The 16,197-nt window shown below is 49.4% G+C and overlaps 1 protein-coding gene across 2 annotated transcripts; it reads left to right on the top strand.

Moving 5' to 3' along the window:
• The first annotated feature begins 7,675 nt into the window (after positions 1-7,675).
• On the top strand, positions 7,676-15,136 carry ZDHHC12 (zinc finger DHHC-type palmitoyltransferase 12). Of its 2 annotated transcripts, none has more exons than XM_044305983.1 (5): positions 7,676-7,880; positions 10,233-10,369; positions 10,599-10,691; positions 12,781-12,944; positions 14,330-15,136. In XM_044305983.1, exons 1-5 carry the CDS (start codon positions 7,784-7,786, stop codon positions 14,643-14,645), a joined length of 807 nt encoding a protein of 268 aa, XP_044161918.1. In that variant the 5' UTR covers positions 7,676-7,783; the 3' UTR covers positions 14,646-15,136. The 2 variants fall into 2 exon arrangements, with proteins under 2 accessions (XP_044161918.1, XP_044161917.1); XM_044305982.1 differs by having other exon boundaries at positions 7,690-7,880; positions 12,778-12,944.
• Positions 15,137-16,197: the final 1,061 nt, after the last annotated feature.

Raw genomic sequence — 16,197 nt, 5'->3', positions numbered from 1 at the left:
AGTACACATCTCTGCTACACAGTACACAGCACTGCTACCTGCAGGTTGCACATACATCCCTGTAACACAGTACACAGCTCTGCTACATGCAGGTTACACATACAGCTCTACTACACAGTTCACAGCTCTGCTACATGCAGGTTACACATACAGCTCTGCTACACAGTACACAGCTCTGCTACATGCAGGTTACACATACAGATCTGCTACACAGTACACAGCTCTGCTACCTGCAGGTTACACATACAGATCTGCTACCTGCAGGTTACACATACATCTCTGTAACACAGTACACAGCTCTGCTACATGCAGGTTACACATACATTTCTGTAACACAGTACACAGCTCTGCTACATGCAGGTTACACACACATCTCTAGTGCAGAGCTCTATTTGATGGCTACTGTTCTGTACACTCTACCAGCTGCTGTGCACATCTGACCCCTCCCACACACGTGACTCGTCACATGGTCATGACGTCATCACAGGTCCTTTGCTTCTCCAGCAGCTAGCAGCTCTGTCAGGTGAAGAGTGTGTGTAGTAGGGCGTATTTTGAGTTAGGGAGGACGGAGTTTTGGCTGATGTCTGAGGGAGGACAGAGTTTTAGCTGATGTCTGAGGTCTGATGGAGTTTTGGGTGACGGAGGACGGAGTTTTGTCTGATGTCTGAGGTCTGATGGAGTTTTGGGTGACGGAGGACGGAGTTTTGTCTGATGTCTGAGGTCTGATGGAGTTTTGGGTGACGGAGGACGGAGTTTTGTCTGATGTCTGAGGTCTGATGGAGTTTTGCCTGATGGAGGACGGAGTTTTGTCTGATGTCTGAGGTCTGATGGAGTTTTGGGTGACGGAGGACGGAGTTTTGTGTGATGTCTGAGGTCTGATGGAGTTTTGGGTGACGGAGGACGGAGTTTTGTCTGATGTCTGAGGTCTGATGGAGTTTTGCCTGATGGAGGACGGAGTTTTGTCTGATGTCTGAGGTCTGATGGAGTTTTGGGTGACGGAGGACGGAGTTTTGTCTGATGTCTGAGGTCTGATGGAGTTTTGGGTGACGGAGGACGGAGTTTTGTCTGATGTCTGAGGTCTGATGGAGTTTTGCCTGATGGAGGACGGAGTTTTTTCTGATGTCTGAGGTCTGATGGAGTTTTGGGTGACGGAGGACGGAGTTTTGTCTGATGTCTGAGGGCTGATGGAGTTTTGTCTGACGGAGGACGGAGTTTTGTCTGATGTCTGATGGAGTTTTGCCTGACGGAGGACGGAGTTTTGTCTGATGTCTGAGGGCTGATGGAGTTTTGCCTGACGGAGGATGGAGTTGTGGATGATGTCTGACGATGTCCTAATATGTATGCCGTATAGCCTGGGCCAGAAGGGGAACAGCGGTGGAAGAATTGCAGTGATGAGCGCTGGCCCTTTAAGAGCAGTAAGCGAATGTGCCCACTAGAACCCTGCAGGAGAGAGATGTTGGGCAGGATGACGCACTGGTAGAAGGAGGGCACTGCGATTTTAAACCCTGCAGGTAACGCTTTAGCTGTGTTTTACACCATATTGGAATTTAAGGGATTCTCCACCTTTTAACTCTGTTTACTTTTTGTGCTATTTCACTTCTTTACATATCCTTATAGCAGCTCGATCTCTCCTTTTCTGATACACAGCTCCAAAACTCCTGCACAGACACAAAACAGCAATCTAGCTGCCTGAAGTGAACACTAGAGGGAGCTCACAGCATACTGTGTTATTACTGACTTTAATGTATCAACAGTATGCGACCAGCTCCCCCTAGTGGTGGATGAAGGCAGCCTCAATTTATAGCTATGCAGGGGATTTGGTGCTTTGTATCAGAAAAAAACAAGTGTAAATACCTAAAGATATAAAAAGAGATGAATCCACACTGAAATTTTGAATGTATTTAGCGATCTTTATGAATCTGATTGCAGTGGATAGATTAGGTGTTATATTCTAGGGGTGATCCACAGTTACTATTCCGCACGGTTGCCGGCCCCCCTTTTATTTCAGATATGTTCCCATGGACCTGTAGGTGCTCAGTTCTTATTTTGTCCACGGGGAGGGGATGCAGGACTTCCATTGCTTTGCACAGGGAAGGAAAGTAGTTAATAATTTGACTTTTTCCACTTGGGAGGAGACAAGACTCCTCCACCTCCTCCTCCTCCTCCTCCATCCCTCCTCACAGTCGGTGCAGGGATTCCAGGCATTCCTCTGCCAGTGTGGAGCTCAGCCGGCCTGGTACCTCCTCGCCCCCCACACACCTGCAGCACAGAGGTGAGTGTCCCCCTGAGACTTACTGCACAACGTCAACGGGACGTCTTATAGATGAAGTGCACTGCTAATTCTCTACCCGGCACTCGCGTAGGGGGTCACTGCCGGGCATTTCTCATAGGATAGCCCCCCCCCCCCCCCCATCAATTATACCAAGGAATTCTGAGATTATATCAAAGTACAAGGCCATAGGCTGCTGACATGTATACATATTATGATGTTCTGCAGCAGCTGAGCTGTGTATTATGATGTTCTGCAGCAGCTGAGGTGTGTATTATGATGTTCTGCAGCAGCTGAGGTGTGTATTATGATGTTCTCCAGCAGCTGAGGTGTGTATTATGAGGTTCTGCAGCAGCTGAGGTGTGTTATGATGTTCTGCAGCAGCTGAGCTGTGTATTATGATGTTCTGCAGCAGCTGAGGTGTGTATTATGATGTTCTCCAGCAGCTGAGGTGTGTATTATGAGGTTCTGCAGCAGCTGAGGTGTGTATTATGATGTTCTGCAGCAGCTGAGGTGTGTATTATGATGTTCTGCAGCAGCTGAGGTGTGTATTATGATGTTCTGCAGCAGCTGAGGTGTGTTATGATGTTCTGCAGCAGCTGAGGTGTGTTATGATGTTCTGCAGCAGCTGAGGTGTGTTATGATGTTCTGCAGCAGCTGAGGTGTGTTATGATGTTCTGCAGCCACACACAAATGTATAATACGCACTGCAGCTGCTGAAGAAACTAATTTTTATGCTTGACCTATCGGTGACTGACAGCTTCTGCGGGGAGAGATAAGCAGCGCCTCTATGAAGCAACGCTTATCTCTGCACTGTTGTCAGACATAGGACTTTTACATGTCCGGAGCTGCCGCCGCCTCTCCTCTTCCTCACCGCTCTTCTTGCGTTTCTCGCAGTATGGATATAAATCCATCCATGAAGATTTCTCTGGGATCCAAGGAAACCATGACCCTAATAGAAGACCTGGAGCGACGTCTGAGGGGTCAGATCGATAAAACGGAGCGCCTGAAGCTACGCGTGGCTGAGGTAGGTACTCCGATAAGTCACAATGGGATGGGGGCATACCTACCATGTGCCATCCTCCAAGCACTGAACCATGCAACCTGATTGGGCCTTTTACTTGCTGCATTTAATATCCGCATTAGTTTCCTGGTAGACTTCTGTGTGTAACTGGCAGCCAATGGTAGTGAGAAGAGCTGCAGTATAAAGCACGGTGAACACTCCAGATTCCACTATCCCACATCTACACTGTCTTCTTCAGGCACTCGTTTGTAATGTCAGCAGTACCGGCTTTGGCCTCATGGAACGTGCCAGCGTGGACTTGAAGACGGGTTTGGCAGAATATGCCGGCTTTCTTTGTCATCTTAATGAACGCATGAAATCATTAGAGATGGGTACCACCCTCCTGACACAGGTATATATGAGAGGGCACGCCCTACATACATGGATATTGGGTAAGAGACGTATTGAAGCACATGGGGGCCCCATCCCAGATCTTACATTAAAGCCTATGAGCCCCATATACAAAGGAGAAGGGGGTCCTGTTGTTTTAGGTGAGGGCACCCAGGGCCAGCTTTTTGGTCAAAGCAAGTTACAGTGGGCCTTGCCATGTGACCCTCCAGCCCACTAGTGCTTGGCATCTCCCCAGGTTGTATAGCAGGCGACCCACCTATAGGAAAAGCAGGCTATTGCTGATGGCCACCACTAGGGGGAGTTTGCAGCATTTTCTGCTATACTTTATATCTCCCTTTGCTGTACAGATCTGTATGCAGTGTGCTCCCCCTGGTGGCACCTGCAGGCAGAGCAATTTTATTTTATTTTTTACATTTTTCCAGGATTTTCTCATTGATAGCCTATCCTCAAGATAGGACATCAACATGAGATCGGCGGGTGTCTGACTCCTGGTGCTTAGGCCTCTTCCTAGGCCATGTGATTTAACTTTCATCGGTCACATGGCCTAGATGCTGCTCAATCCTATTCAAGTAATTAGGGCTGAGCTGCAATACCAAGCACGGCCTCTATTAAATGGGTGGCGCTGTGCTTGGTGATCTGTGAGGAAGCTGCGGCGCTCAAAGAAGCTCCGGTGAGCACCACGTCCTCCTCAAATAGCTGATCGGCTGAGGTGCCAGGAGTCAGACTCCCCACCGATTTCATATTGATAATCTGTCCTCGGGATAGGCCATCAATATGAAAATCCCAGAAAACCCCTTTAATTTAAAGGGAATCTGTCAGCAGTTTTGACAGTATGCTAAGCTGCTGACAGCACTAGGTAGGAATGCAGGAGAGCAGGACAGACATATCTGTTGTGGAGCTTTTATTATCAGGAGCAGTGAGAATATGAACTTTTATTCTGCCAGGTCTCGTTCTTGCAAGAGCTTCACTGTGAGTTGCTCTCTGCACTGAGCTGCTTCACCCCCCCCCCCCCTTCCTTCTCTGAGTGATTGGATGCTACATCTCTCACGCAGAGGAGCTGTGAAGCTGCTCTTAGAGCACTTTACAGTGAAGCTCCGCCTACTGGCCACTTAAAGGGCATGTTTAGGTTAAATTAAAATTCTTGCAGCATTAGTGAATATTATAAAGTGACACCGATACTGTTCTCCTTCCAGCTCTGGGGAAGGATGCATTATGATTTTCACTCTGAAGCCCTCTCTACCAGTGTATGATCCTTGGTATACTAACAGGTGACCATGACGTTCTCCTTGCAGGCACGTACGAAATCTAGGAGATGGGGCGGCAGCAGCAGGCGGGCATCAAGACCCTACCACTCGTATCCTCCTCCCCTTGAAGATACCCAGTCTGAACTAGGATGGTGCCCTGTCTGGCAGCGTGGAAATAGCGACACTGCTTCCGAGATGTCTTGTGCTTGGTGACCACCTGCAGTAACATCGAAATATCGCAACGGCTGTAATAAAACGACTGAATATATATATAGACTCTAGAACCATCATTTCACGTCCCCTGACTATGAGAAACATGGCTGCCTATCTCCAGAAACAGCACCTGTCCGTAGGTTGTGCCCGGTATTGCTCTCCATTGAAATGAATGGGCATAAGCTGCAATACCACATACAGCCTGTGGACAGGCGCCGCGCTGTTTTTGGAAAGAAGCAGCCATGTGTTTCTGATCCTGGACCACTTCTTTAAAGGGTTATCCCATGATTAACATAAAAATAATAATCAGACCTCATACAGTACATGGCAATTGTCCTGCTAGATTGATTTCGAGCTGGCAGCTCGGGGGCGTGTCCCTTCTCAGTGGGCGTGTGCTTTCTGCTGCATCTGGTGGCAGTTGAAGGATGGAACTGAGCATGTGCTTCCGTCTCGGTGAGCAGGACAGAGAAATGAGAAAAAGAGCAAACAGCAGGTGGCGCTATACAGATACATTTTATAGAATTAATCTATAATACATTTTTAATTACATGCAATTACAAAAGAATCCAGATCCAGGTGCCGGTTTGAAAACGGTATACTATATGTGGGACAACCCCTTTAAGGCAGCAGTATACCATATGTCTGGTGTGACCCCTGGGACCCAGGCACCCCACAGATGATGAATATTGGGGTGCCGGCTATCGATTGAAGACTGTGGGAGGAACAGTCAATACAGGAGCTATGGGCGTCACCAGTGATCTGATAACTCCCTGCCAGGGCTGTGGGAACACCCATTCTGCTGGTTATGGCAGCCTGTAGTCTGTAAAGGCTGCTGTGGCCTCTATAAACAGCACCTCCATTCAGTGAAAAGCGTCAAAGGGAGAGACTGTTATGGGGGCACTGTGGCTGTCTCTGTTATGGGGGCACTGTGGCTGTCTCTGTTATGGGGGCACTGTGGCTGTCTCTGTTATGGGGGCACTGTGGCTGTCTCTGTTATGGGGGGGGGGGGGCACTGTGGTTGTCTCTGTTATGGGGGCACTGTGGCTGACACTGTTATGGGGGGCACTGTGGCTGTCTCTGTTATGGGGGGCACTGTGGCTGACTTGGGGGGCACTGTGGCTGACTCTGTTATCGGGGGGGGGGGGGCACTGTGGCTATCTCTGTTATGGGGGGGGGGGGCACTGTGGCTATCTCTGTTATGGGGGGCACTGTGGCTGACTCTGTTATGGGGGCACTGTGGCTGACTGGGGGGGCACTGTGGCTGACTCTGTTATGGGGGGCACTGTGGCTGACTGTTATGGGGGGCACTGTGGCTGACTGTTATGGGGGGCACTGTGCCTGACTGTTATGGGGGGCACTGTGCCTGACTGTTATGGGGGGCACTGTGCCTGACTGTTATGGGGGGCACTGTGGCCTGACTGTTATGGGGGGCACTGTGGCTGACTGTTATAGGGGGGCACTGTGGCTGACTGTTATAGGGGGGCACTGTGGCTGACTGTTATAGGGGGGGCACTGTGGCTGACTGTTTGGGGGGGCACTGTGGCTGACTGTTATGGGGGGCACTGTGGCTGACTGTTATGGGGGGCACTGTGGCTGACTGTTGGGGGGGCACTGTGGCTGACTGTTATGGGGGGCACTGTGGCTGACTGTTATAGGGGGCACTGTGGCTGACTGTTATAGGGGGGCACTGTGGCTGACTGTTATGGGGGCACTGTGGCTGACTGTTATGGGGGGGCACTGTGGCTGACTCTGTTATGGGGGCACTGTGGCTGACTCTGTTATGGGGGCACTGTGGCTGACTCTGTTATGGGGGCACTGTGGCTGACTCTGTTATGGGGGCACTGTGGCTGACTCTGTTATGGGGGCACTGTGGCTGACTCTGTTATGGGGGGCACTGTGGCTGACTCTGTTATGGGGGGCACTGTGGCTGACTCTGTTATGGGGGGCACTGTGGCTGTCTCTGTTATGGGGGCACTGTGGCTGTCTCTGTTATGGGGGCACTGTGGCTGACTCTGTTATGGGGGGCACTGTGGCTGACTCTGTTATGGGGGCACTGTGGCTGACTCTGTTATGGGGGCACTGTGGCTGTCTCTGTTATGGGGGCACTGTGGCTGTCTCTGTTATGGGGGCACTGTGGCTGTCTCTGTTATGGGGGCACTGTGGCTGTCTCTGTTATGGGGGCACTGTGGCTGTCTCTGTTATGGGGGCACTGTGGCTGTCTCTGTTATGGGGGCACTGTGGCTGTCTCTGTTATGGGGGCACTGTGGCTGTCTCTGTTATGGGGGCACTGTGGCTGTCTCTGTTATGGGGGCACTGTGGCTGTCTCTGTTATGGGGGCACTGTGGCTGTCTCTGTTATGGGGGCACTGTGGCTGTCTCTGTTATGGGGGCATGTGGAATTCCTGTGACTAAACACACGGTATTCAGCACTGATCTCTATGTGAAGCCTTAGTCTGCAGCTATTGGTCGGCGCTACAAGTGGTCTACAACTTCCGGCAGCAACCAACCAATCACAATCCGAGCTTTCAAACCGATCCGCCACGGTAACCATGGTAACACGCTTCCTCGTTCCGCAGCCTGCTCGTGGCTTCCGGTTTGCCTTACCGCCTGGCTGTGATGTAGGGCGCGGGGTCTTAGAGCCGTCATGTTCCACAGCACGTGGGGCCCCGGGTGCGGGATTAGGGCGGTGCACACCGGGCTGACGTGCGGGGTGCTGCTGGTGCTGTTCCTGCATGACACTGGCAAGTATCTGCGCCATGACAGCTCCTCCAGGGTTGTCAGACATTTCATGATTATATGTGTGCAGCTCTGCAGTATACTGCCCTCTGCTGAGCAGGATTCTGGGAAAGCTGGGTGACTGAAGTATTCTATACTGCAGGAATGTATCCTAGAAAAAGGGGAGACCCCCGGTGCCCCCGATAGTCCCATCTCACTGTTCCTGGGTGGATGTCATGTTCTGCCAGGATGTCGTCTTTCGCGGCATCAAGGGGGTAGTCTGGAGTCTATACCCAAGGTGGGGGGATTCTAGGATCCATAAACAGGAGGGTCTGGCTTGAAATCTATTAGAAAGCTAAATGGAGTGGGGTTTGTGTAGGATGGGATCTGTGAACAGCAGTTCTGGTGTAGGATCTGTAAACAGGGGCATAAGAGCTGTAAATCGGGTGGTCTTGAAGCTCTGTAAAGTGGTACGGGAATAATAAATATAGTAAATGGGGGGTTTTGATCTTGGGATCTATAATCGGAGGGGGGGTCTAGGATTTGTAAACAGCGGGGCCTTAGATCTGTAACTGGGGCAGGGTCCGAGGTGCGTAGGGGGGTTGTATGGGATCTGTAAACGGGTTTGGCTCTGGGGTCTTTAAATAGTGGGGGCCTAGGATCTCTAAATGGGGGATTCAAGTCTGTAAGGGGTTAGTATGGGATCTGTAAACAGGAGTGCTTGTCTGGGTTCTATAACCAATGAGATTGGGAATTTTAGGATCTATAAACAGGAGAGTCTGGTCAGAAATCCATAAACGGGGTGGTAAATGGAGTTGGGTGTAAAGGGGTAGTATGGGATCTGTGAACAGCAGTTCTGGTCTGGGGTCTATAACTGGGAGAGGTGGAGTCTAGGATCTGTAAACTGCGATGGCCTAGAATCTGTAAATGGGGAGGTGTGTAAAGGGGTTTTTATGGGTTCTGGTCTGGGGTCTTTAATCAGTGGGAGCCTAGGATCTCTAAAAGGAGGTTTGAAGTCTGTAAGGGGTTAGTATGGGATCTGTTAACAGGAGTTCTGGTCTGGGTTCTATAACCAGGAATCGGGGGAACTCTTGATCTGTAAACAGGAGAGTCTGGTCAGAAATCTATAATCAGGGTGGTAAATGGAGTGGGGGGTCTGCAGTCTGTAAAGGGGTAGTATGGGATCTGTAAATGGGAGTTCTGGTCTGGGGTCTATAATTGTGGGGAGTCTAGGATCTGTAAACAGCAGGAGCCTAGAATCTGTGAATTAGGTGGTCTCTGAGTTCTGTAAAGGGGGTAGTATGGAATCTGTGAACAGCACTTCTGGTCTGGAGTCTATAACCAGGGAGGGGATCAGTAAACCGCTGGGTCTGGTCTAAATGCAATACTTGGGTGGTTTCAGGTCTGTAAAAGGCAGTGGTATTGGATCTGTAAACAGGAGTTCCGGTCTGGGCTCTGTAATGGGGGGCTCTAGGGTCTGTAAACGGAGGTTCTGGTCAGCAGGGGCCTAGGATCAGTAACTGAAGGTGAGGTCATTAAAGGGAACCTGTCACCGGGATTTTGTGTATAGAGCTGAGGACATGGGTTGCTAGATGGCCGCTAGCACATCCGCAAAACCCAGTCCCCATAGCTCTGTGTGCTTTTATTGTGGGAAAAAAACAATTTGATACATATGCAAATTAACCTGAGATGAGTCCTGTACGTGAGAGGAGTCAGGGACAGGACTCATCTCAGGGTAATTTGCATATGTATCAAATCATCTTTTTTCCACAATAAAAGCACACAGAGCTATGGGGACTGGGTATTGCGGATGTGCTAGCGGGCGCCCAGCAACCCATGTCCTCAGCTCTTTACCCAAAATACCGGTGACGGGTTCCCTTTAAGGTCTCTAAAGGGGCAGTGTGGGATCTGTAAATGTTCTGGGGTCTATAACGGGGGGGGGGGGGGGGGGGGGTGTCTAGGATCAGTAAACAGTGGGGGGCCCTCAATCTGTAAACTGAGGACTATAAAGTAGGAATATAGGATGTGTAAACAGGGGTTCTGGTCTGGGGACTTTAGACAGTGGGATTCAGCTTTCTTCTACTGTGTCTGATAATCTGTAATTTTTGCTGCTGTCAGGTCCCATTGATGCCAGATTAAAGAATTTGTACTAGAGGCGCCCCCCACAGCCATAGAGGGAAGTGAGGATAGGCTTTCTGCCTGCAGCCGCCACTAGGGGGAGCTCACTGATCTGTGAAGGAGTTCACCTCTAACTCTGAATGCACTGAGCTCCCTCTGGTGGTGACTGCAGGCAGCTACAGTCAGATGTTATCTATGACTGAGCAGTGTACTAGAAAATCTGCCGCTTTCCATTATGTTAACCCTTTTGTCTCTTCCAGATTTGTTTTCTCAGGAGAATGCCTGGATCCACCCAAAGCCGTTCATGTTTGTCCTATTGGTCGGGTGCTCCACAGCGCTGTATTATGGGGTGTCGCTCATGGACCCGGGCTATGTACTTGCCGACTATGAAGAGAAGGTGAACCGGCCGACTATCTTTTACATGTGGGGGGTGTCCCAAAGGGAAAAGAAGGATTGGGCTGTTGAATTTCGACAAGAGATAAGTCAGTAACCCAGGGGTCTAGCAGCAGCTTATTTCCCAATAGAAAGCATGCACACTCGGCCAGGCGCGCACACTCGGCCAGGCGCGCACGCGGACAAGAGCTCATCAGCAGAGCCTCAGACTTTACATCTTTGTCTCCTTTCAGCATGATCCCCGTCCAGGGAATGAGGGGCAGGAGATGACATCACTGAACCCCGGGGCGGTGCGGATGAGGCGCTGTGGATACTGCCTGTTAAAGGTACGGTGCAGGGTTCCTATCCATGGGTATAGCAGCTGAGCCCAGTTTAACTCTTAGAGGACCTTATTATCCGTTTTTGCATTTTCTTTTTTTCCACTTTCCAAAGCCTTAACTTTTTTATTTTTCCCTTCACATAGCCTTATGAGGGCCTGATTTTTTTTTTTTGTGGGACAAGTTGTGATTTCTAATGGTTCCATTTCATATTGCATACGATGTAGTGGGGAGCAGGAAAGAAATTCCAAATGGGGTGGAATTGAAATAAAAACGCACATTTTTTATTTTTTTATGGCGTTCCCTATGCAGTAAAAACTGACCTGTTACTTTCATTCTCCAGGTCAGTACGATTACGGCAATACCACATATGTATATTTTTTTTTTTTCGTGCGTTTTAATACTGAAAAAAATAAAAACCTTGAAAAAAATTGTATGTGACTTTTTATTCATTCGTCGTACGGGATAAATATTGTTATTGTTTTTGGACGTGGAGATGCCTATAATGCGTTGTTTTTTTGGGGGGGGGAAAGGGGGATGCTTTGAAATATATATATATATATGTGTGTAATGTTTTTTTTTTTTGTTTGTTTTTGTTTTTTACTTTTTTTAAGTCACCCTAGGGACTGTAGCTAGCAAGCATTAGACTGCCAATTGTCTATCCATCACAGAACACGCCATTCACTTATATACCAATACAGTGCTGCCACCTGCTGGCATGTATTGGTATATACCAGTGATATCTATCAGAGCCTGCTTGAGGCTCCGGCTTATCACTGCAATATAACAGCTTCCCCTATCTCAGCTGGGGAACGCTGTTTACGCTGGGTTCAGACCTGAGCGTACTTGAACGTACGCTCTGTATGCGCGATTGTACGGGCGTTTGCAATCGCGCATACAGAGACAAGCGAACGCTCATTGTTGCGCGTTCCCGCTAAAGTCTATTTACGGGAATGCCCGACAAGACGCCCCAAAGAAGCTCATGTACTTCTTGGGGCGTCGGGCGTTTTACAGCGCGATCGTACGCGCTGTAAAACGCTCAGGTGTGAACCCAGCGTAAGGGTGCAGGAGCACGCGGCTCTGGCGTCTGCACCGCTCAGATGGCGTGGTCACATTTGACCACGGCATCTGAGGGGTTAAATGTATATGACCAGCCTTATAGCTGATGACAGACATTAATCCCGGACCTCTGCTGTTCCGCACGAGCGGGAGCCATCTTTTAAAGTGCCGACTTCCGCGGTACATGTACAGCAGAGGTCAAGAAGGCGTTAAGTAAATGTACTACCTGACATGGACAAGGGTGGCACTATTTCTGGAGAAATTTTAAAAACATACTATTTTTTTTCTTATTCTGGACTATCCATTTGAAAGGGGTTGTGTCATTCGAATGCAGGGAAAATGCCCAATTGCTGTGGGGATCTGCGACCAGCCTGTCACCACTAGAGGGAGCTCCTTCCATATGGATTTATACAGCTAGTGCTGAGTTCAATAGGAGCTGTGAAAATCTGCATACAGGGAGCTCCCCCTAGTGGTGGCCTCAGGCAGCCAGAACCTTATCATTCCACTGCCTTTGCCCTTGGGTTTCAGCCCAGTGCTGGTTTATCACCTAGGACTCCATCTGAGCTCCATGATTTCCATCTCATATCTCCAGTTCTTGCATGACTACAACTCCCAGCAGGCTCTGACAGTCGCAAACAGTCAGTGTATCATGAAAGTGGCGGTTTAGCAAGTGCTGGAGATCCCCCCCCTCCCCCCACTTCTAGAGTAATGTGTTGGATGTCTTAGGATTAAATAAAGCCTTACTATTCTATAATGAAACATTATACGACTCTGCTTGCTGTCAGGGAATGGAAACCTGGCCCCGTCCTAGTCCTCGCACAGCAGAGTGTTTGGTAGTGGTTACCTACATTGGTACACTATATCAGCCCAGTGTCGGACTGCATAGACTGGTACACTGTGACAAATCCTCAGCTGTGAGCAGGATTAGATCAGGGCTAAAACGGTGAGGATTGAAACGCAAAAGGATTGTACATGGGACTGCTGCCCGGGACATGGAGGTTACTGCACTAAGATTTGATCTTCTCTCATCCCATAGCAGCCGATGAGATCGCGGCACTGCAAATCCTGCCAGCGCTGTGTGCGGAGGTACGACCACCACTGCCCCTGGATTAGTAACTGTGTGGGAGAGAAGAACCATCGCGTCTTCATCTTGTACCTGGCTCTTCAGCTGATGGTGCTGCTCTGGGCTTTCCACATCGCGTGGTAAGTGAAATCGTGATACAGGATCCTCTCCTGTCATCCAAGATGGCCGCGTGGCTGCCTGATGCATACTGTGGATTTTGGTAGTCCGTGACACTTCCTGCTTGTTCAGCTCCAGGAAGGGTTTTGGACCACCAAACGCGCAGTCTGCATCAGATCCTCCGAGCGATAAGAGATCACCAGGTAAGTGTTCTGTTCGTCCAGTTAACGTGAATTAGGCATACAGTCAGAGCAGGCTTTGGGGGGGGGGGGGGGGGGGGGGGTCTTTGTTAGGTCCCCAACTGCCATGGCAATGCATTGGCAACCCACAGTTGCATTAGCAGAGGGCCATTGGTGACTGAGGCATTTCTCCTCCCTCTGTGTAATTGCCTAGGATGCCGCGGACACTGCTGACGGCGGCATCTAATTTTAGTGGCTGGGATCAGAGTTATATCCGATCTCGGCTGTTTAAAGGGAAATTCAGTTCAGTCAGTGCTGGTTTGTTGCTGTGTATCAGCGCAGGCTGATATGGGGTCTGTTCAGTCCCTGTTGCCGGCAATTAATGGTGCTGGTGACGGGAACTGAACCGATCCTGCAGCGGCTATGCTGATACACCATCCTGGACCTCAAAAAATGGAATACTCGATAAAAAAAAAAAAAAAAGCATAGTTAGGTGCTAGAAGAACCCATGCCGCCTGGTTAGCTTGTCCTACAGTGTCCGTGCTTCTCTGCTTGAGATAATCGGGGGATGAGTCTTCAGCAGGGGGCGCCCTCTGTTGAATACATGTACTTGTAAAGGGTAAATGGGTAATACAAGCAGTATAAGTAATGTATGCGCAAAGTACTTCTTTGTATAAAATTAGTAAATTTAAGCCCATTTAGGTAAGTCTCCACCTTTTTTATCTTCAAAATTCTTTGACGATTAATTTCTTAATAAATCTTTATATTGGGTAAAGTTTTAGTTTTTTTTTGATGAGCTCCAAATCCCCCTTATAGGCATAGAAGGTAACATTCTGAATACCTGCAGCCACCACTAGGGGGAGCTTCCTGCATACAAAGTTATTATGGAGTGCAACAAAGAACCAGTAACCACAGAGCTCCCTCTGGTGGCGGCTGCAGGTATTCTGCATGCAATTTTTATTTTATTTTTATGTAGGTCTCTGCAGGGGCCTGGAGCAATGTAATATTTTAAGGAGTCAATCAGCACAGAAGTTTGGATCTATTTAGGCCTCATTCACACTAATGACTTCGATTCTGCTCCATCTTAGGAGCAGGGGAACAAAAATAATGGAAGTGCTGGCTCAGTCAATTGATAGACACCGACTAACGGGTCTGTCGGGTAGATGGGATGACCCATAGGCAGCACCTCCCAGTTCGGGATGATGTATATGTATGCGTTCTCTGCACAGGTCTGGATTCCATGCCGAAGAGACCTGGACCGAGTGGCTGTACGCCAACATCTTCTTGCTTGCGGCCTTCATTGTGATTGGGATCTTCACGGTGGTGGTGAGCCTGCTGCTGGTAAGCCACCTGTACCTCATCTCCTGCAATGTCACCACCTGGGAGTTCATGTCCCACCATCGCATCTCCTACCTCAAGCAGTGCGACTCTGACGCCAACCCCTTTGACAGGGGCATCCTCCGCAACCTGTGGAGCTTCTTCTGTACGTGCGGGAACGTGGTCTGGGAGCGGGTTTATTTCAGAGACATGCTTAATGCTGTGTGAGACTGCAGCAGAACGAACCAAATCCCCTATAGAAAGCGCAGCGCCTGGCATTGGCCTCGGGTATCGCTAGTGGGTGCCGTCGCCAAAACCAGTGTTGTGTTTTTGTTTCTCAGGACAATGGGGACAGTGCTTAGAAATCCAAAGGCTCCCAAACCCACTATTGCAGGGATCAGCACAACCTTCGGCACTCCATCTGCTGTGAAACTACAACTCCCAGCATTCACCTTTTACTCTGCTTTTCTTGTAACTCCTATAGAAGTGAAAGTAGGATTCTGGGAGTTGTAGTTCCAGAACATCAGGAGTGCTGAAGGTTGCTAATCCCTGCGTTAGTCTATTGTAGGCCGACCTCACCCTGTTCTGCAGACAGTCTTAGGGTCCATTCACACGTCCGTAGTGTTTTGCGGATCCGCAATACGCCCATAGAACTGCCTATTCTTGTCTGCAATTGCGGACAAGGATAGGACACGTTCTATATATATATTTTTTTTTTCTGGGGCCGCACTCTGGAAATGCGGATGTGAACTGTGCGCATCAATTCCTGCCCCATAGAGAACTAATGGGTCCGCACCTGTTCCGGATAATTGCGGAACGGGTGCAGACACATTCTACGGACGTGTAGGGGGGAGCTCCTGACAGATTGTCAGGGGACAGAAGGATGAGGCAAACAAAATATTTTCACCGATGAGATAATCCAGCGCCAGAAGTGTCCGGTAGAAGTTTTTTCCTCTCTTCGCATGGACAACCCGTACGATTGGGTTCGGCCAAGTTTATGTGTATGATGGAGTCGGCCCAGCAATCAAGACTATTGAATGTGTACAGCTGGCTTATCTGCGTCTGATATGTCTGCCCAACCATAAAGCCTAAGATATTTCCCTCGTACCGGATAAACACCAGGTCGTGTCTCTGGCAAGGACTCGTATATTCAGCGCCAGAAATGGGAGCACATCCCCCGTCTATGCATCCAGTGCAGTCCTGACCTGCATTGCTCTCAAGGGAGAGGTCCCAGCCTTCGGATACGCGCTGCAGCCTGAAAATTGCACTAATTTTTTTCTATGTTTGTGCTGTCCGTTTTATAACGCTGTTCATGTTGTAATAAAGAACCTGTTATCAACGCCTTATGTCTACTCAGATCTGCACGAGACTTAAAGGGGTTGTCCGGGTTCAGAGCTGAACTCTGACATAAGCTTCCCCTTCACTCATTTAGCCTGGATAAATGGAGCATTTCTTGCTCCGATGCTGCCGGTGACGTACCCGGCTTTTTCTGAGTATGCTAGACTGAGGCTCCCGCCTAGCAGTGATTCCGGTGATGTCACGGCACAAATGGGCAATCTTTTATCACTGCCCTAGCCTGTAAAACAGCCTAGGGCAGCGCTAAGGACCACCCATTTGTGCTGGTGATGTCACCGGACTCACTGCTAGGCGGGAGCCTCCACCTAGCATACCCATGAAGCCCTTACCCTGCGCAGTGCAGGGCAAGGGGGAGCATAGGAGCAAGAAATGCTTCAATGCTACACTCATACAGGCTAAATGAGTGAAGCTTATGTCAGAGTTC

This window comes from Bufo gargarizans, chromosome 9 (assembly GCF_014858855.1).
Source record: "Bufo gargarizans isolate SCDJY-AF-19 chromosome 9, ASM1485885v1, whole genome shotgun sequence".
NCBI lineage: Eukaryota > Metazoa > Chordata > Amphibia > Anura > Bufonidae > Bufo > Bufo gargarizans.
The sequence above is the reverse complement of the archived record's forward strand: the minus strand, read 5'-3'. Positions and strand labels throughout refer to the sequence as shown.

Bases quoted from the DNA above. Each gene is read 5' to 3' on its own strand.
- ZDHHC12 (XM_044305982.1), top strand. From the start codon at position 7,784: ATGTTCCACAGCACGTGGGGCCCCGGGTGCGGGATTAGGGCGGTGCAC. The intron at 10,692-12,777 runs GTACGGTGCAGG...CTCATCCCATAG, and splicing joins GTGGATACTGCCTGTTAAAG to CAGCCGATGAGATCGCGGCA. The intron at 12,945-14,329 runs GTAAGTGAAATC...TTCTCTGCACAG, and splicing joins TGGGCTTTCCACATCGCGTG to GTCTGGATTCCATGCCGAAG.